Source organism: Oreochromis aureus, linkage group 18, assembly GCF_013358895.1.
Source record: "Oreochromis aureus strain Israel breed Guangdong linkage group 18, ZZ_aureus, whole genome shotgun sequence".
In the NCBI taxonomy this organism is placed as follows: Eukaryota; Metazoa; Chordata; class Actinopteri; order Cichliformes; family Cichlidae; genus Oreochromis; species Oreochromis aureus.
The window spans coordinates 6946320-6967090 of record NC_052959.1 but is presented as its reverse complement, the minus strand read 5'-3'; the positions used below and the strand labels follow the sequence as shown (position 1 = coordinate 6967090).

Below are 20771 nucleotides of genomic sequence, written 5' to 3'. Positions count from 1 at the left end.
ATTGTTACACCTGGTAAAGGAGCAACGCTGATCATTTTATTAAGGATGAAAGAATTTAGACAGTTTTTAACTCTCAGTGATGCCGCAGTGTTCGTTTGACTTTGGGACCTTAAACGGACGGAGTTTTGGACCCAGATTACTCCGCGAGGCTCCTGACTACGGTAGCCGTAATGCTCCGTCAATCCATCAAGGGGTGCGGCTTCGTAGTTTACCAAAGTCCTACTAAAACATGTTTTGACAGATTTTTGAGCACCGTGGACCACATAAAATCGGTTCGAGGTCAGTAAGCACAACCAGAATTCATACATATGGCGCACCGGATTATAAGGTGCACTGTCGATTTTTTTTTAGAAAATTAAAGGATTTTTAGTTCGCCTTATAGTGCGAAAACGGTATGTTATTTAATCCAGTCTTCAAAAGGCTGACATGATTTTTTAAATACTTTGGCCAGTACTGCAGACCCGCCCCTAAGCAAAAGCAACAAACACATTTGATAAATGGTTTTGGAAGTATATGCATGAAGACTTTTAAGATTTCATGTCTAGTATTTGTGAGCATTCCATTCTTTTCTTTAAATATATTTAACTGTTATACTATTTAATCTGTTTCTGCGGATGTACTTGAATCCATCAGATGTGTACAACTTGGACTTAAAATTTTTTAATAGAAAACCTGGGCTGTAAGCTGGTATGGTGACGTGAAGCTCCTAGTTTGAAGCCCAGCTGAGGCCATTCTGTGTGGAGTTTGCATGTTTGCCCTGTGTCTGTGTGGGGGTCCTCCCACAGTCCAGTTAACCTAACATGCATGTTAGGTTAACTGGAGATTCCAAATTGGACAAGGATGACCTGTAAACGGTTTAGGAGTTGCTATGTGAATGGATGGTTAAATATCCAACCATCCAAGCAGTCATAAGTGCTTTGAGTGCTCAGTGAGACTATTTAAGTGCCACGTAAATAAAATGTCATTATACTTAACTATAAACTACTATATACTGAACTGTTTGATGTTTATGAGCTTTCTTGTGTGAAAGAGGGTGGAATTTGAAAGGTGAAATGTTGTCATTACAGATGAAACTCTTTGTCAATACAGCTTTGCTGCCCCAGTTAGAACTTTGCTCTTGGTCTGCCAGAGATGCCAGCTCAAGCGATTTGCTTGTCCTCGCAGAGTCCAGCCACACTGAGTTGTATCAGGGCAAAAAAATGTTATGCTCAGCGACCATAAGGCTGTAATTACATAGGAGCAGTGCTGAGCTCTGCAGGATAAACGTCAAGACCAGAGAGACGGCACAAAGCGACTGAAGAGGGGAAATATTTACAATAAAGACAGAAAGAAAGTCAGGGCAACACAAAGACAAATAGTAAAGTGGGTAAACTGTAATAACTAAGAAGGCAGGTAAACGTTAATAATCTCAGTCACCCAATAGCATTAGCTCATTCTCATTTCCAAAGTGATAAATGAGTTGAGCCACAGCATGGCATGACTGACACCTTGTGGATTCCAAGGATAACTGCTGAAGTCACATATTCCTAGTATTGCATCTCTCTACAGTACTTTTAACTGTTATTACTGAGAAACAAAATTGACCTTAAACTCAATCAGCATGGAGAACGGAAAGAAAAGTCACAGTCATTTCAAACTTCAATTTTTATTATTTGTACATTCACCACTGATAGGCGTACTCAAAGAAGAAATTAAAAAAAAACGAAAAAACAAAAACAAATCTTTGTACTAAAATGATAAAATAAAGACAAAAAAAATAACCAATATTAAACCATTGGTGAGAAAACTCATAATGCAACCTCCCCTCTCAGGCCTGTACTGACTCTACAGGGTCAGAGTACTGGAGGAAGAGGAGGAAAGGGAGAAGAGGAGAATCAATAAGGACATAAACATAATTTGTGTCAGCTGTGACAGACAGATTCTCTCCCACAGAGAATAAACTCATCTCTTAACAGAGACAGAGGAACACTGCATTGCCTTAGTAGTTATTCCACGCTTGTTTAAAAATACCCCAGAGCTGCCTCATTTAAAGACTTGATTTGAAGTAATCTTAAGTCTGTACAAAAAGCCAAACACACCTATTTCAGTATTGTCTGATTTATGCAGTCCTCTCTGCAGAGGACCGAGTCTTCTCTTTAGGCAGGACTGGAAGGAGGAGCCTTGTACTACATGCAGCAACAAAAGGATTCCTCATCCAAATTGTTAAACACAGAGGTGACAACAAGTGACTGCAAATCATAATTGGCACCCACACTATGGGGCAAATGGGGCACGTTGGGCTAAATAATCAAAATTACCCAGTGAGTCAAACAGCAATGCTGTCAAGACAAAAACTGAAGAAAAAGAGGCAAATGTAGAAAGAAAAATATCAAACCTTGACAGTAACGCCACGGACAGCGCTCTGAGAAACAACACTGCAAAAAAAAAAATTATGGTCCCCTTAAAGCATAAATGTGTGTTGGTGTAAATGTGCTTTAAAATAAAAAAAGAAGATGACAATTTGAGAGATGGTAGCGACATCGGTTGGTCCTCTGTTGGGTCTTAGTTGTAACAAAGTACATGTAGTGAAAGGCAAATGGAGGGCGGTCTCTAGGACAGTTCCATCAGTTGATTGGCCATTAGCGCCGCCTTTCTCGTGGTTCGCTGCGGCTGCGTGAGCGTCGGCCTCCGCCCGCCCCGCTGCCTCCCGGCCTACGGTAGCCATCCCTGCGTTTGTCGTTCTCCCTCTCTCTCTCCCTTTCCCTCTCTCTCTCCCTCTCCCTATCTCGACCTCTGTCTCTCTCTCTGTCTCGGTCCTTGTCTTTCTCACCCTCACTGCGTTCTGTTGTGCCTCCTCCAGCTTTCACCCTCTCCTTGCGCTCCTCTTCCCTTTTTTTCTCCTCCTCTTCTTGCTCCTTCCGCCGTTTCTCACGTTCTTTTGCCCGTTCTGCTCTGGCAGCTTCCCGCTGGGCAAACTACAATGAAAATGTGAAAAAAAGACTTTAAAACTTTCTGTCAGACAAAGAATAAGATTTATGCATTAAGCCTGAAAAAAACAAAACCCAAAAGGTATGAAGTGGTTTGTTCGTCACCTGTTCATCTGTAAGTGGAAGCCAGTATATGCAAGGAGCAGCTTTAGTCTTGCGGAACAAGTCATCAAGCAGCTTAGCAGGGGGATCCTCGGCCAGTTTCTCTGACAGAGAATACACACAACATTAGACAAGAGTGTATTTTATTATCCAGAAGAAGAGCGCAGCGCTAAGAACAGGCCTCTGGCAGTGGACCCGATACACTGAGTCTAAATCCATGTCTTACCTTTCTTCTCCTTGCTCTTTCCCCTCTCCTTGCGTCGCCTCTCTCTTGATCGCGACCTTCGAGGACCTCCCTCCTTCTCTTCTCCGTGTTTTCCAAACTCTCTGACCTTGTCACGATCCCACTCCCGCTCTGCTCGAGCTCGCTCCCTGCGTTCCATTTCGCGTTCCCGTTCAGCCCACTGATCTCGCTCAGGAAGGAGAGAGGGCAGGCCCGATGTTCGACCACGGCCGGAGCCAGGACCCTGTTCCTCTGCTCCAGGTTTGTCAGCTGCACCCAAACCTTTGTGGAAGTCCAACTACAGGACAGAGACATGTTCAGATTATAGATAGCCAAACATTTAACACTTATGGAGGGGGGGAAAAAAAAAGACTAAAAAAAAATTATTCTTACTTCATCCTGCTGGCAGAAGTCAACACTGAGAACTTTTGGGTTGCTCTGTGGCCATTTCACGCCATGAAGAGCTGCTCGTGTGGCGACTGCCTCCTCCACACTTGAATACTAGATGCAGAAAGTAAAGTGGGGGACCCGTGAGAGAGAGAAAATACTTTCAATGTCTAAAAGCAGTCTGAGCTGCAGATATATAACTCAATGCTTTTAATAACTTACAGTGACATAGCAGTGGGACTTGATTTTGTCAATCCAGAAGCCCTCCTCCACCAGAGTGCCAGTTCTGCTGAGCAGTTCCTTAAGCTGTCCCAGAGTGAATGGCCTCACCTGAACAGTGTCACAGACTCCATTACAACATGAATAAAGTGCGACTATTAACAATATACACGCTGCAAACAAGATAAACATGGTGAAACAATTAAATAAAAACAAATGCAATAAGAAGACAGCAAGATTACAAGAGGAAAAACTGAAACCTTTCCATACAATTATTTTTTTGAGGAAATGACTCAGTTGATTTGATTTATTATAAATTAACTGGGTCCATGACAGTAGAAGAAAATATATAGTCTAAGTTTTACACCCCCAAAAAATAAATCTAAAAATCAACCCCAAATGAAAGAAAAAAAAAAAAATCCATGTCCTATAGCTCATATTTTAGAAATTTGAGCCCAACATGGGTCTATTCATGGGTCCTATTCTCTCACCAGGTTGCAGATGTGAACAATAGTGGAGACTTTTCCACGAGGTGGCGAGGGCTGCTTGGCCGTGCGAACAGGGTCATCAATTGTGATGGAAACACCCGTTTTCTGCTGGCTGATGGAGCGACGGATGAGGGTGTCGCTGGGGGTCACTAGAATGAAAAACAGTGAGCAAAGTATCTCCATTACATCACTGTCTTCGTAGTTCTTACAATAGAACATATTTTCCTTTACCGAGGCAAGAGGTCTGTATGTTTGAGTGTCACATAATTAAACTATTTGAATTGCTACACCCAAGATGGCATGCCAGAAATCAGCACCGACTGAAAAGAGTTGTTTGCATCCTTATAAAGAATCATTCAACTCTTTCGGTCAGCCTTTCTGTTATGCACCCATTTGGCTTTCTGAAACATAAGGCAATATGAAAATTTGATTTCAGGAAATCATTCTGATGAATTTATTTCTGCAGAGAAGCCATCTTACGGTGGATATCTTACCAGTGTTGATTTCTACATCATGGCTGGTACGTGTTGGTGAATGAGTTTCAACAGCTACAGGAATAGAGGTATCCATCTGCTCTTCATGAGCCTTTGTCCTTTCTTGGTCTACCTGTAGATCATCTTCCTCCACCTCCTCTTGCCTGCTCCTCTTTGCTTCTCTTTGCCCATTCTCCTGGCTTTCTGAATGCACCACCTTAAATACAAGATATCACACCAAGCAATCATCAACTGAGAGATAACCTCAAACAATCTTAAAGAGCACTTTAACTTAATGAAAGTGAAAATAGTAGCGTCAGGTTAATCAGTAGTTAAACACTAACAACAGTGACCTGTGTAACTGTGCGTCTAATCTGAAGGTCCTGATCAGAACGCTCCCTGTCTTCATCATCAGCCCCAGAGAGGACAGCTTCCTCTGGATGCAAGTCAACTACTGCCTCCTGTCCTAGACATGGCCTGATGTCTGGGATCAGAGACTACAGGCAAAGCGTGAGGAAACAAGATGGTTAAGCTTTCTACGAGACAGTGTTTACAATGCATCTGTGAGAATTACTGCTAACTACAATGTAAAACAAATTATGCTATGCTGCAAATACCTTGAGTGAGTCAGTGGTGATGCTGATGGAAGGTTTCTTGGCAGTGACAGCTGTGCTGGAGCCCCACCTCCTCTTGCGACCAGCCACTGTCCCAGACTCCTGTTCACCCTCTGCACTGCTGGTGCCTGGGGATGATTTACTGCCTGGGAAGTAATGGAATCAATACAATGCTTAACGTTTATGCAACACATCAACCGGAATATATACAGACAATGGTCTTTTGAATGATTACTGAATTATATATTCTGTTGAATAACATAATTTAAGAATTTTTTAACGCTGCTGTGTTCTCAAACCTTAGCGTATCAATGCTGCACCTCCCACATCAAAAATATTTGTAAAATAGATTAAAACTAATATGAGAAAAAGCCACAATATCAACATGAATGATCAAATGTTGGTAAAGAATGGAGCAAGGTGAAAGGTTGTACTCACTGCTAAGAGAGATCTTACGAGCTGAAAAGGCCTTTGATTTCTGAAACACAAGAAGATAGAAACAACCCGACATACATGGGAGAGGTGAGATGCCGACACCATGGAATGAGACAAATGGTCAAGTTGGAGAAAATGTGGAATAAAAACAAGAAGCGGATAAAGAGAAACTGAGAACAACACCTCGCCTTAAACCCCGTTGTCTATTGATGGCAAGCTATGTTGCGTTTGTAATAAAGTTTATGATGTGTTCTAACTTTTTATGCTCTAGACCTCTAGATTTTTGAAAACATTGCTTACTTTTAAAGACTGAACTTCTTTAGCTGGTTTTCTAAAAAAAAAAAAACCAAAAAAAAAAAAAAAACAAGGACCTAGTGGAAACTGTAATGTTTTAACTGAAGCACTAAAATGTTGTATTTTTTAAACGTTTGTAGACAAACTCCAACTAGTTCAACAAAACTAATATTTAACTACTTTAGTCAGCTATTAGTAAACTAAGACACAAGATCACCAAATAGGGGTTTAGAGATATTTTTGTTAAACTGCAGGAGGCACAATTAAAAATCCAAAGCTCATTCTCCACCAGTGATTAAAAAGAATATGAATTAATATTAAACACATTCAAAATAAACTATGAAATACAGCACTGAGTAAACATCTACTTATTCCCTGACACCTGATCCTTACTGTTTTGGATATGGCCCAATCACGACTGCATGTACTGTATTTAGGCAACAAGGGTCCAATCAATGGTGGCCGGATGAAAATCTGAAATCTTGCTGGCTGGTAGGTTGGGCTGAATAGTTCATTTGGGTTTGGGCTTTGAAATGTTCTTGGCCAGAGCAGTCATCTTCAGATGTTAGTCCTTTTAAAGATGTGGCAGACTTTTATACCGGCAGAAGAGAGTGATCAGTCCACTTAAATTGAGACCAGATAATGAATGCTGTCAACAGTCACTGTGCAACAACTCCATAATTTTGACTTAAAAGTTCAGCTGTATTTAAGAAGCAGTCACAAAGTAGCAAAACTCTGGCGAAAGCTGTTTAAAAGGGACCCAAATGGCAAGTCCTTCTTCAGGAGAAAACATTCCCAGCCTCTTACAGTCCAGACATTTGCCTTAAGCTATCTGAAAAAAATCTAAGTGTCCAAGCAGCAGATCTCTCTTCCAACAGATTCACAAAAAATCCAAATGTCCTTCATACCATTCTCCAGGTCATAATCCACAATGCCCACTTTCTTTGATCGTTATGAGATAAAAAATGTCTTTGACAATAATAATCATAATAAAAAAAAAACTTCTTCAAACTTGTTCACAACAGCCTTGAACTTGGCTTAAGTGAGCAAGCTTCTTTCCTCATGCTCTCGATGTAGACTTTAAGGGTGTGGGGCTAGATTAGTAAAAATCAGGCTGCAAGACGTGGGCAACATTGACTAGCCAACCCCCTTTTTTAAAACTTCTGGTCCAATTAATAGTTTCTGTCAGCCATATCGGTGAAAATGAGGCAGACTTTGTTGCCAGGGGTGTCCCTCTGTAGTGCAGACTTGGGGGCTTATCTGTGGTCAACTCTGGATTCTTGGGGACAGTGGAACAGGTGCAGCAGTAGCAGTAGTGCCAGAGGTAGTATTGCAGGTACCAATAGGGGCAATGGAAGAAGCATGAGCACCTTTATAACAAAGGAATCATTTGGGGTTTAAACATCAGCCACAGTGAGAAAACACCCTCGCTGTTTGTTCCTATGACAGTACCCAAGGTTAACATACTACCAAGTTTGAAAATGGCCCATTAAACCTTCTAATGACCCTTTTTTGTTGTTTAAAAACAAAACAAAAACAAAACAAAAATTTAAATACTTACAGTAAAATGTAACATGTTTAAAAACTAGGAATAATTCAAAAAGTGCACTAAAAGAAAAATCTAACTATTATGGATGCCTGTGACTAGTTGACTAGACGTTTAAACACTGCTGCCTTTGCTAGCTGGCGCTAGAACCACTTGTCAGTTAAATTTATTATTATGTTATTATTGTACAACAGCAGATGCCATTTCAAAGATGCTGCTGGCCACTCATGTTGCCTGCAGCGCTGACACACAGCTATGCCTCCGCCTCTCTCCCTATCTCTGTGGAGGAAAGTAACGAGCGAGGGGGGAAAGTAAACAGATGACAGCCGAGACAGCGAACCATCGCTGTTCTTCAGCACTGTTTAAAAATAAATAAATATCGTTTGTGTTAGAATAAACTGGAATATCATTGTGCAACTAAACCCACGAGTAATCACACTGCACTGTGGTGCAGGAAATATTGTTACAGTTCATACTATAGTTCATATAGTTCCAAAAGCACACATGCAATACTTTTTGGGCCAATGTTAAAATTTGTCCATTAATTTGTGTCCAATTTTTAATATAGTCAGAGTTTTCTGTCTTTTAAAGTAGATGAATAGCTCAGTTTTCTCTCTTGTTTAAACAACTAGTAAATTAGTCACCAGGAACATCCCTAAAAAACTGCATCTCCCCTGCAAAGTACTTAGTTAATGAAAGCCTTCAGAACCAAAATGATTTGGGATTCTCCAGGTGCCTTACCTCCTCACTGGTTTCTTGAAATTTCTCTGGATCTGCCATGGTACTCTCCTTCATCTGCCTGCATATTGTTAAAAATAAATACACATCAAAGAAAAGAGGTAAAAGAGAGAAAAGATCATCAGTATGAAGAAAGAAAACTCACTCATAAGACATTAAAAATATTATAAACATTAAATTAATAGCTTAACACAAGCAATAAAAACACTATGTAAATGTTTAACAAAAAAACATGTCAAATCTAAAGTATTAAAAATTCTCCTAGCAATAGGAAAAAATAAGCTGTGTGAAAATAAGGATTAAAATCAGAAAACTTAATTGATTCCTAAATTAAAACTAAATTAATATGGATATGCCTTTGTAAATACTGCCATTAGCTGGGCAGTGTATGCAAAATTAATACTTTAGTTCTTTAAATGTCATTACACTGCAATCATAATTCCAAAATTCACGTTTTCTCAAACACGTGTCAAAGAACCACAACACAGCATAAAAACGCGTTAAAATCTCAGCAATGGGACCCACTCCAATGTAATGCACAAACAGCAACCAGCAGATGCTAAAATTACTGCGCCTTCACCGCATCACACGTTGGGGACCACATCAAATGCGCTGCTATCGTCCCCCCTCAGTAAGGTTAAAGAGCTGAGCCGAGGCGAGAAAAATAAAACAGAAATTAAACGCAGAGTTACCACACTCCTTATTTAGCCAAGCTGCGCCCGTCCAGATCCGACACGCACTACAGCTACACGGTACCTGACGAATGAACGTGCGCCTCACGTCGTCACACCATCCTCGTGAAAGCACACGCGAACAAGTCCACTCATTGCGACTGAAATCAACTTGGAGAACTTCACACCACGGAGACCACGCCGTGCTCGCTCCACACGCAGCACACAGACTGCGACTGCCGTTAAAACGACTGCGTCGCAACGAACCGCTTCTCTTCCCTCCCTCCTGTCTTCCTCTCTCCGAACACTACTCCTCTGTGAATACGTCCATGACCGCAGCGGCTGTCAACCGAAACCTGCAGCGGACAAAGTGTCGCCTACTGTCTAGCTGAGCCGCGGTGTGGAGAGCCAGACGCCAGCATAGGCTGCTAAACCCGCCGACTGAGCACAGCCATGTTGCATCGAATAAAGAAAAAAGATCTTGTATTAAAAAAAAAGAAAAAGGACCCACATCTTTTCTAGCACGCCGGATTTAAGGTAGTCTCATCAATCGCCTGATGGGAAATTCAGTGCCCAGCCTTTTTTCTTACACCGTTTTTATCAGGTCTTCATTATAATGACATCATGGAAGCGTTAAAGTGAACACATCAACATGTCATTACATAAAACAATGTCCACGGAACTGGCTTTTTTTTCACGCGCTTTTTCCACAATATGTAAATAGCGATGTGCAAAATAATAACTCCTCTCTTACCATTGAGTTGGGTTTTTTTAAGTTTAAATATTTATGAAATAATAAGATTTAAAAAAAGAAGAAAAAAAAAAGCTTTCGGTCATTTCACTAGCTTTGCTCCTAAAGGACAGTTTAAGCACAGTAAACCTACAATATATTTTGTGGGAGCACCAGAAACAACCTGACATCTTACTATGATGATCATAGGCCTGTCTTTTAAACTGATCATAGATCTTGATGAAACTTACTATATAACCTGCCTAGGGTACTAGAATTAACATATTACTTACTTCTTACTTAATTCAGTAATTACACTATAGTTACAATTATGTTGTTATTAAGTTAAAAATATTCTTTAGTTATCTGCATGCTGCAATAGAAAGAAAAATGTATATCTGTAAATAAGAGTTAATCAAAGACTGACACTAATAAGTAAGTGATTACGGTTCATCTGTAAATGGAAAAAGTTTGGAACCACCAGGTCTCTTCCTAGAGCTGGCCACCCAGCCGATCTGAGCAATTAGGGTAGAAGGGTCTTAGTCAGGAAGGTGACCAAGAACCCGATGGTCACTCTGACAGAGCTCCAGTGTTGCTCTGTCGAGAGAGGAGAACTTTCCAGAAGGACACCCATTTCAGCACCACTCCAGCAATTAGACAGAAGCCACTCCTCAGTAAAAGGCACATAACGGCCCACCTGGAATTTGTCAAAAGGCACACAAAGGACTCTCAGACCACGAGAGACAAAATTCTCTGGTCTGATGAAACAAATGCCAAGCGTCGTGTGTGTGGAGGAAACTAAGCACAACTCATCAACTGGCCACTACCATCCCTACAGTGAAGCATGGTGGTGGCAACATCATGCTGTGGGGATGTTTTTTGGCACCTGGGACCTTGTCAGGGTCAAGGAAATGATGAACGCAGCAATGCACAAAGTAATCCTTCATAACCTGCTCCAGAGCACTCTGTACATCTGAATAATCTTCAGATTCATCACATTCATCTTTCAACTGGACAACGACCCTAAGCACACAGCCAAGATAACCACAGAGTGGCTTTGTGACCGCTCTAAATGTCCTTGAATGGCCCATCCAAACCCAGACTTGAACCTGATTGTACATCTCTGGAGAGATCTGAAAAACAGCTGTGCACCGACATGGCCCATCTAATCTGATGGAGCTTTGGAGGGTCTGCAAAGAAGAATGAGAGAAACTGCCCAAAAATAGGTGTGACAAGCTTACTTTTAAAAAAAAAACTTGACGCTATAATTGCTGCCAAACGTGCTTAAACAAAAATACTGAGCAAAGGCTGTGAATACTTGTGTACATGTTAAAAAATGTTATTATTAAATTTGCAAGAATTCTAAGCAACCTTTTTTCACCTTGTCATTATGGGGTATTGTGTGAAAAATGAATTTAATCCATGTTGGAATAAGGCTGTATTCTGACAAAATTAGGAACAAGGACCAAGCATCTAGGTGAAGCACTGTCAGTACTTTCCAGATGCACTGGATACATTGATATAATGAAGATCAATGAATAACATGATAAATTAACATACATGCCTGTGTTTTTCTACATGAGCAAAGCAAACAAAAGCCTCAGACAAGGCAGGTTATTACTAATAATTTTATTAGTAGTTTTGTATGTTTGGAGTGGTGAATGTGTTGGCCTATGTGGAGTTAATCCAGTGTTTTATTACAATTTTTTTTGTTTTTTAATTTTTTTTTTATTTTTAAATGTGACAAAAACATGTTTCTATCATTTTGTTTTTATATATTTTTTTGTAATAAGAAGAGACATAAAAGTGAGTTGCTCAAATATCAAAATACCTTAAAAGGTCCTTAAGAAGAAGGTAAAACAAAACGGTAAAGCAAGCACTGGAATGTGAAAAAGGTTTCCTACCCAATGTTGCTCATCTATCATACTGTTTTCCTACGATGCTTTTCATTTGTATTTGTGGATTTTGGGACAAACCGTGTTACTTGACACTTTTGACATACAAAATCAGGCAGCAATTTCCACTACAGACTCAAGTCTGATTTTACTCCAGTGTCACCTGAGGGGCTGAAGATCAAGTCTATTCACAACTTTGGTTTTGACCCTAGTTTAGATTTAAGAACCTTAAATGACATAATATATCATAGGAGATGAAACTTCTTTGCCACTGTTATCCATTGTTTGTTTTTTTCAGAAAGTGGAAAACCTCTCCATAGCAATGTAATAAATTCATGTTTCAAGAAATATTTATATACAATCCTGATGTGTCATGGCTAGATTTTAAAGAGCAGCAATTTTGACTGTATTGACAATTAAGGAACTATCAGTCCAAATTTTTCCACTTCTGAGAATTATAATACCATCACTTCAGGTACAGAGTACATCATACATAAAATAAATACAACTGCTATATTTATTTATAAATAAAATGATAACATGGCTACAGGACCAAAATACATATTTTAAATTTTATATTTGTTATTCACCTAATTAGCTGCACTAGTCTCATTTCAGCTTACTGTGAGCATCAGCCTGCCGCCTACGGCTGTCATTTACTGTCCCACTATCTTCTTCTTTCCCTGCTTTTTACTCTAAGTGCATCTACTGTCACACGGGCACATGTGGAATGGAGCTGAAGAGACTGGTGAAATGAAAACTAGTTTTAAACTGAATATAAAGAGGGGGAGGGGAGGGAGAGAGACCCCCTAAACAACTGAGCCTTTGCTGTTAGCTCTTCAATTAGCAGCGAGTGCATTAGTGTTTGGTGTGTTGTGTGGGATACAGAGCAACAAAGCTAATTTGAACAGACTGGCCCACCGTCCCCCTAACAGGGCCAAACTGGCAAATCCCCATTCATGATGCAGCAGAGGTCAAATAGTTACTGAGCATTGTTAACAGCCTCTATACTTACATGTTAATAACAGCACAGATACACTGATCCCAGTGAGTAAATCTGACACACACACAAAGTATAAGATATGTTTCAGAAAACTGGGACTGAAAACCAGACCTTTGTTTGTCCTTTTCCTCCTCTTCCTCACTGTCTGTTCTCTTCCCATGTTTTTCTTCTCCAGTCGGTGCTTCGGCAAACTGTGCCTGGGAATTTTAAAGGGCAGGGAATAAGATGAAGAACAGACAGTGTGGTTCATTTATGGCAAATCCATTTTATTATCAAAGACCTGCCCATTCTGACACAGATATTGTGACAAGTTGAATCTTCTGGGGAACTTATTCTAAGCAACTTACCACGTTGTGACTGTCTCCATCTGGAGTTGTGTTAGCCTTCTCTGCAGACGTCTCTCTTTTGCAGGGAGAGGTTTTTGAGGATTTCTTTAAATCCTCATGCTGAGCCGCCACGTGCTGCGTTGAGGAATCTCTTTTAGATGTCTCCTCCTTGAAGAAAAAAAGAGAGTAGTTCAATATTTTATTTTATTTTTTTTTGCATTGGAGTGAAAATATATAAAGTCTACTTTGAATTTATTTTTACAAAATAGGCACGGTAAGTTTTAAAAAAAATAAACATTTTCAGTTTAAATAATGTGATTTATAATAATATGATTATTCAGAAATGGTAAATGGCAATTAATCTTTTTATTCTATTCATTAAAAATCAATGGAAACAATAAATGACAACCTTTATTGCTAGCTGCTTTTGTCTGCTCCTTTATTCAGCACCGGTCACAGGATATAGCTCTCTATATATTTGATTTAGCAAAATCTCTGTGGAAGCCCTTTTCCAAGGAGCTCTGCACCTACTTATGCTAACCACTATGCTAAGGGCTAGTCATGCAAGTACTCACAGTTACATATACAGCTTTAATAATACGTGGCAGTATAAAGAGATGGACACCATTCCGCCTGCTTTCCTCAGTGGTTGTTACTCCTTTTAATGTATTAATTAATTATTAGGAAAAAAATATATTTCATTCATGTGTGCACAACTAAAATCTTTTTGATTTATTATTTCTTTTTTTTTTTTTCTTTTTTTTTTTAAAAAGAAGCTGGATCAGACTTAGCAAAATTGAGGACTATATAGCAAAACAGCCAAGGAAATAACTTGATTCTGAAACTCTGTTCTTGATAAAGGCTGTTACCCCCCCCTAAAAACACAGGAAAAAACTGTCGACTTCATGAAAGGATGTTTATGATATTTTCACAATCTACAGAAGACCACCACATGACACAAACTGGAAAAAAAAAGAAAAGAAACGAGGGGCCCCAGTGATCTACAGAACAGGGCATCTGAGTCGTTCATTTGTTAAACAAAATCAGCAGCACTTCTAAAAAGCGCCACCCGCAGAACCTCACCCCCCCCCCTTTTTTTTTTTTTACCCAGTCACCTCACCAAGTTTGACGTGACTGGGTAAAAAAAAACAAAAAAACAACAGAACATGTGTAAAAGAACCTGAAGGGGTGTTTGATGCCACCTGTCACACATGACGGATGAAACGGATGAATTTGGGTGCTCTGGCAGTGGTAAAATAAGAGATTTGCACAGGGTGAAATGGTTTTAGAACAAGGACAGCCATCACTCCATTTGGCTCATACAGTTTTGTATGAGCCATTGCCTTTGATTGGAGCTAATTGCCTGAGAGGACAATGACCCAAAACACAGCTCCAAACTATAGAAAACTATTAGAGAAGAAGCAGTAAGCTACTATTCACAATGGAGTGGTTAGCATTCTCCAGGTTAAACAAACTGTACAGTACTTAACTGTACTGAGTTAGTAATTTAACTGTTAAGACACTGATCCACATTAATGGTGATGTTGCCTGAAACATCACCATTAATGCAGTGAAATGTTACTCCAGCAAATAGACAACTAGACTACTAAATAGGTACAAGGCTGTGACTGATGCAAATGGAAGTTCTCTTTTTTCTTTTTGCAAAAACAAAGTTTGACAAGGAAAAAAAAAATACTACACCAAATAAAAATTGGTTACTAGCCTAGTCAACAACAGAGTCTTGAATTAACTTCTATTCTTATTTACCTTGCAACTCACGTGATGATTAAACATTGATAAAATTAGTAGAGGGATACAAATGTTTTCATCTGACTTGTGCTATTTATGCATCAAGCACAACTTTGCATTTAGCACCACAGGTATTAAGCTAAGGAACTACAGACAGACAGTTTTAACAAATAAAAAAAAAATAAAATTGAAAAATTGTACCCACTCATTTATATTCAGAGATACTGCCAGAAAACACCTGCCCTGATCAGAGACTAATGCCACTCTGCTGAGAGCCCACTACACCCAATGAATACAGATTCCCTTAAAAGTAAAGTAGCCTTCTTTTTAAATGATAAAAATTGGTTTTTAGCAAAAAGAATTCAGCAGACTGTGGAGAAATGCAATCTGAGCAACAATATGATTTAAGATCAATAAACTGGGATATTATACAACTTTATAGTCACAAGTGTGACACAAATAAATAGTCAAGCATCTATACCATTGCCAAATCATGATTAATGACTACAAATGTGTATGGTGCCGTTGTTCAAGCTCTATGTAAATTCAGAATATGTCTAACTGCTGGAAACAACAATATAGGTGGATGTTATACCTTGATTATTAAGGTGAAGGAATTTTTAGCCAAATATGTTCATTTTGGAACTAATTTAGTTTGGTTTATATAGATTTAATACAACTTCGCATTAATGCCAAAGAGAATGAGATCATTTATTCTTACCTTTGTAACTCTGGAGGTGGAGTTCTTTTTCTCTTGAGAGGACGAGGATGAACCAGATGATTGAGAAGATGAGGACCCAGAGTCCGATTCTGAGGAAGAGGAATCGGATGATGATCTTTGTCTTGTTCGTATCCTTTCCTTCTTTGAATCTCTTCCTCTCTGCTCCGCTTCACCCACTGAGCTTCCCAAACCCTTGCTTTCAACAGCTTCTTTTACTTTCTTGATGGACTCCTTGGCAGCCTGTTCAGTCTTTCCTGAAGCTGCCTGTTCTTTATCCTTCAACACTAGCCTTGTGGCTCTTTCTTCGTTGGGACCCATTTCAGTAATAACAGCAGTGTCCTCCTCAGATTGGATCTTCACAGATCCCGGTGGTGCAGCAGTAACCTGCTGATTTGTCCGTAGCTCTGAATCTTCCTGTTTAACTGAGGGCCTATGTCCTTCAGACTGTCCTTTCCCAACAGTGGTGGGAGAAGTGACAGGTGAGGTGCGAGGCTGTGGACTATCAGAAAATGTACGGGGCCGCTTAATAACCATAGACGTGGATGAGGGTTGTGCTGGGTCCTTTACGAACCGGAATTTTTTAAATGACGAGTGTGGTGAAAGAGATGTTGTTGAAATGGCTGCACTATACTCTGCTGCTTGGCCTTCGCTCTGGGGTTCTGGAGCATGGATTTGTTCCCGGTCTCCTGCCTCTGCTGACGAGTTTATAGCAGGTCCTGTGGAGAGGGGGTGAGGAGTTGGCAGGGATGTGAAACCAGCCTCAAGGCCACATTTGGATGGAGAAAGGTGACCCTCACTCTTCTTTTCAGCCACCCTAGTTTTATCTTTCTCCTGCTCCAGCTTCCTCTCCTGCTCCTCCTTTTCTTTCTGCACTGCTTTCTCATTCTCCAGCCTTTCACTTTCAAGAGCTTTTTCCCTTTCTTGCTCCAGAGCCCTCTCCATCTCCTTTCTTGCCCTCTCTAGTTCCTCTTGCTGTAGGGCTCTCTCTCTCTCAATTCTCTCCTGTTCAAGAGCCGCCTGTCTCTCTGCCCTCTCTTTTTCCACCCTCTCTCGTTCCAAGGCCTTTTCCCTCTCTATCCTCTCTCGCTCTAAAGCTTTCTCTCTTTCAAGTCGTTCTTTTTCTCTTCGCTCTAACTCCAAGGCCTTCTCCCTCTCCAACCTTTCTAGCTCTAAAGCTTTTTCTCTTTCTCTTCTCTCCATCTCCAAGACCTTCTCCCTCTCCAGCCTTTCTAGCTCTAAAGCTTTTTCTCTTTCTTGTCTCTCCAACTCCAAGGCCCTCTCCCTCTCCAACCTTTCTAGCTCTAGAGCCTTTTCTCTCTCGATCCTCTCTTGCTCTAAGGCTTTTTCCCTCTCAATTCTCTCTTGCTCTAAGGCTTTTTCCCTCTCAATTCTCTCTTGCTCTAAGGCTTTTTCACGTTCTATCCTCTCCTGCTCCAAAGCCTTTTCCTTCTCTAACCTTTCCCGTTCCAGAGCCTCTTCTCTCTCAATCCTCTCCCTTTCCTGTCTCTCAGCCTCCAGAGCTCTTTCTCTTTCTAGCCTTTCTCGCTCACGCTCCAAAGCTGCTCTCTCCATTTCTTCTCTCTCGCGCTTTTCCCTTTCCTCCCTTTCTCTCTGCAGTTCTTGCTCCAGAAGTTTAAGTCTTTGAAGCTCAGCCTGCCTTTCAAGCTCTAAGGCCCTCATTTGCTCTTCCCTCTCTTTAGCCAAAGCTTGCTCCCTCTCCTGTCTCTCTTTTTCTAAAGCAAGTTCCTTCTCCTTCTGCAAAGCCTTCTCTTCCTTTTCTAAGGCCTGCTGTTGCTCAAACCTCTCTCTCTCCAAAGCTTGCTCTCTTTTTCGCTCCAGTGCTAGGGCTTTCTCTCGCTCTTCCACCGCGGCACGTTCTGGGCGACGTTTTCTCAGCTTCTCTTGTCTTTCTAGGTCAGACTCCATCTCTCTGACCCTCTCGTCAGGCACAGTGGGCTCAAGCGTACTCACAGGTACGTGAATATGGGCCGAATGTGCTCCTGTAACACCCTGATTGGTGCCCGGCATTATTGGAAATGGTACATGCTCTGCAGTGTTAGAGGTGTGAGTGGTGGCAGATACCAGGCTCTCTGGTGGTCCTCTGCCAGGAAATGATGTAGCTGAGGATGAATTGCTGTCCTGCCTATCACCTTCGCCATCAGCGCCATGCCATCCTGCTCCGGAGAAAGCACCTTCTGACTCCATTTTACGTGCCAGAAGGGTTAGCGGGCCAGGCCTGCGTTCAGCATGTCCACTTCTCTGTGGCTCAGGGCTGCTACTGCGGCTACCACTGCTGGAGGAACCAGAGCTGGAAGAACTGGGGGAACGCCTGGCTGGGGGAACATCTGGACTAGGTGGGCTCTGTTTAGGGGTGTCAGGCAAAGGGAATGATAATTCTGGTGGAGGGGAGGGAGGCGGTGTTGGCTGGCGGAGTTGAGGTGACAAAAGAGAAGGGATGTGTTGCTGCTGTGGTTGACGGGACGCTGCAGACCTCTCCCTTGTTGTGGGTCCCCTGGCTGGCTCTCTGAAGTTTCTCCTTCGAGCACTGCTGTCCCAGTCGTCATCGTCACCGTCCTCGTCACCATCCTCGCTGTCGTCATCGTCGCTGTCACCTGGGACTTCACTGGATGCAGAGCCTCTCTCTGGCCTTTGCTCAGCGGCAGGAACGCGCATGGGCACAGAGCCAGAAGCAGGTGGACTGGACATGTCAGCCTCCTGGTTTCTGTTTGCTTGGCCCTCATTTACCGCACCAAACAATCCCTCTCCACCAGAGGTGCCAGCTGGCTTGTGCTGCTCAGCTAATGCTGGTGTGACATCCTGACAAGAACAGAAAGGGAGCACAGATTTATTTATTTTTCCCCTCACACAGTTTTAATTAGAAAGTTACTTTTACACGTAACACTTCAGAACAGAAACTACAGTCTAACCTCGGCTGGAGGAGGACACGATGTACTATTGTTGACTTCTGCATGCTCCTCTTGCTCTGTTCACAAAAGACAAATAAACATAAAAATCACAAGACTTTACAATAACCATCTATAATATGTACAGTATTTTATTCAACACCACTTGCCATTTGTATCATACGCTTCGCGAGCCTCTCTCTCCAGACGCTGCCTCAGTAGCTCCTGTTGCTTAGCCAGATACTGCTTTATAAAGCTGTTCTGGCTCATTTCCTCGCCAATCTAAACACACAGAGAAAATTTGAAATACAATGCAAGATCTCAAGGCTAATAACGCATACTTTTTGCAGACATTTATGAGATTGTGTAAATGCACGTTTTGCCATATATACATAAAAGCCCATCACTTATCAAGACACTTCAGCCTTTTATATGAAACTAAAACTATCTTTGAGAGTCACACCTGAGAGTTTGGCTGTAGTCCAATATGAGCTGTGGAGGTCCTCTGCAAGTTCTCCAGCATGAGAGCCTGTTAGTGAGATGAGAGATGTTTTTAAGCAATAATGGCCAACCTTGTAACTGCACTGTATTCAGTATGTTTTATCACATCCGCTGACATTTCCGCCCATGACAAAATAGAATGAGTCTCTGTGTACTAAATGTAACAAATATCCTTAAGCGTCACTGCTCCTCTTTTATATAATGTTAGACTTGGAGAATTTTGTCTTTGATACTTTTTTAGAAAGCCTACGGTTGTGAGAAACTACAAAACTTGTCGACAAACGAAGGAGGATGATATGCAACAATGTTCCCATGTAAGATGGTAAAGGAACATGAGAGTCTGTCAAACAATAATTGACAAGATTACTCTAAAGCTGCGGTCAAACACCAACCAGACAGTGATCAACTTATCTTAAATTTCACTGATCACCAGTTAAACACCGTGTATAAATCTATGTACTATTACTACTACTTTATTCAAGATCTATTACTATTGCACGTAGACATAGTTTATCTTTTACATTACTATTATGTCCATTATAATGTCACTGTCATTATCAGATGCTGGTAGGACGAAACTGTTAATTACTGTTATTATATGAGCTTTGCAAGTACGTTAGCTGGTAACTGCTACTAAAATAGTGAACATATTCTGGGGTTTGTGAGAAAAGAGCCACTGTCTGGTGTAATAAAGGTTATATAAACGCAATGCAAACACACAGTAAAGCGTTGATGGCGCAGCTCAGTGAATAAATGCTATCGGGACTACCCAGTAACAAAAAGAAAAGAACGCCCTAGTTCTCTTAATAAGGTTTGACGATCTGTCGCAATGTAAACAAACAAGCTCAAGACCTACGGCAGCTCGCGGGCCTGCTGCAGATTTTGAGGGAAACTACTCCTAAAACTAGCCAATGCGTTTACCAACAAAAAAACTGCAAGAACGTTAATTAAAAACTGTGGGTTAGCCGCTAAAAGTTGTCGATATTCTCAATAACTCTAAGTGGTGAAATGTTAATCTGCTGGACAAACTCACAAGAGCAGTGTACACATCGTTAAAAGCAACATACACAGCAGCAAGCGAGTCGCTAAGGCCACTGATCAACTCATAGCGTTAGCCAGGAGAGCTAACGAGCTAACAGGACAACATCAACCCGAGACACAGTTTAGGATTAGCCGATAAGTTGAGTGAAGTGCAGGTCTTTCTGTAGCTGGAACATTTCTACAGGGCCACAACACCGCATAACCACCGCGCTGACAAAATAGAGACCTTTGCAGCTGGTGAATGAGCTTTAACCTCGATAACTGTACTACGCTCGGCAGTAACGATACTCAGTTGTCGGCCCTCGAGAGAGCATCAGCCCGTCTCTTCGTTAACGTTAGCTTGCAGCGACCGTGGCCCCATATATCGCAGTAAAACTCACCCCTTTGAGTCTTTTGATGAGAGTATTCTTCTGGCCGCTCTTCGACAGCCCCCTCTCCTCGAGAGCAGCCTTTAAGTCCGCTACTCGAAGGGACTGGAGCGGTCTCCCGTCCAGCGTAACGTCTTCAAGGTCCGCCATTTTCCGTTCCTCTTGTCAGTTCCCAGCGAGAGCGACGATCAACGCCTTCATCGACGTGACGTCATCGCCGACGACTTCCCCCCCGAAATCAAATATCAAATAAAATAAAACGTTTATAAACATTTTAAATCCCAGACCAAACCAAAATTACTTTCATAACTGCTATATATGCGCCAAATGTATTAGTTGAAATGGCGTCGTTAAAAATTATCGTATTAATATTTAGAT

General features: G+C 41.2%; 1 protein-coding gene across 1 annotated transcript; it reads right to left on the bottom strand.

Annotated features, from left to right (window-relative positions):
- Positions 1 to 1629: 1629 nt before the first annotated feature.
- Positions 1630 to 20573, bottom strand: acin1a (apoptotic chromatin condensation inducer 1a). Its single transcript, XM_031757030.2, has 18 exons — positions 20406 to 20573; positions 18947 to 19012; positions 18654 to 18765; positions 18508 to 18563; positions 15581 to 18397; positions 13132 to 13278; positions 12896 to 12981; positions 8489 to 8546; positions 5911 to 5950; positions 5476 to 5618; positions 5212 to 5355; positions 4880 to 5075; positions 4389 to 4534; positions 3901 to 4008; positions 3685 to 3792; positions 3295 to 3589; positions 3072 to 3172; positions 1630 to 2954 (listed from the first exon to the last, which is right to left on the bottom strand). The coding sequence occupies exons 1-18, from the start codon at positions 20541 to 20543 to the stop codon at positions 2619 to 2621; spliced, it is 5097 nt and encodes a 1698-aa protein (XP_031612890.2). The 5' UTR covers positions 20544 to 20573; the 3' UTR covers positions 1630 to 2618.
- Between the last annotated feature and the right edge of the window lie 198 nt (positions 20574 to 20771).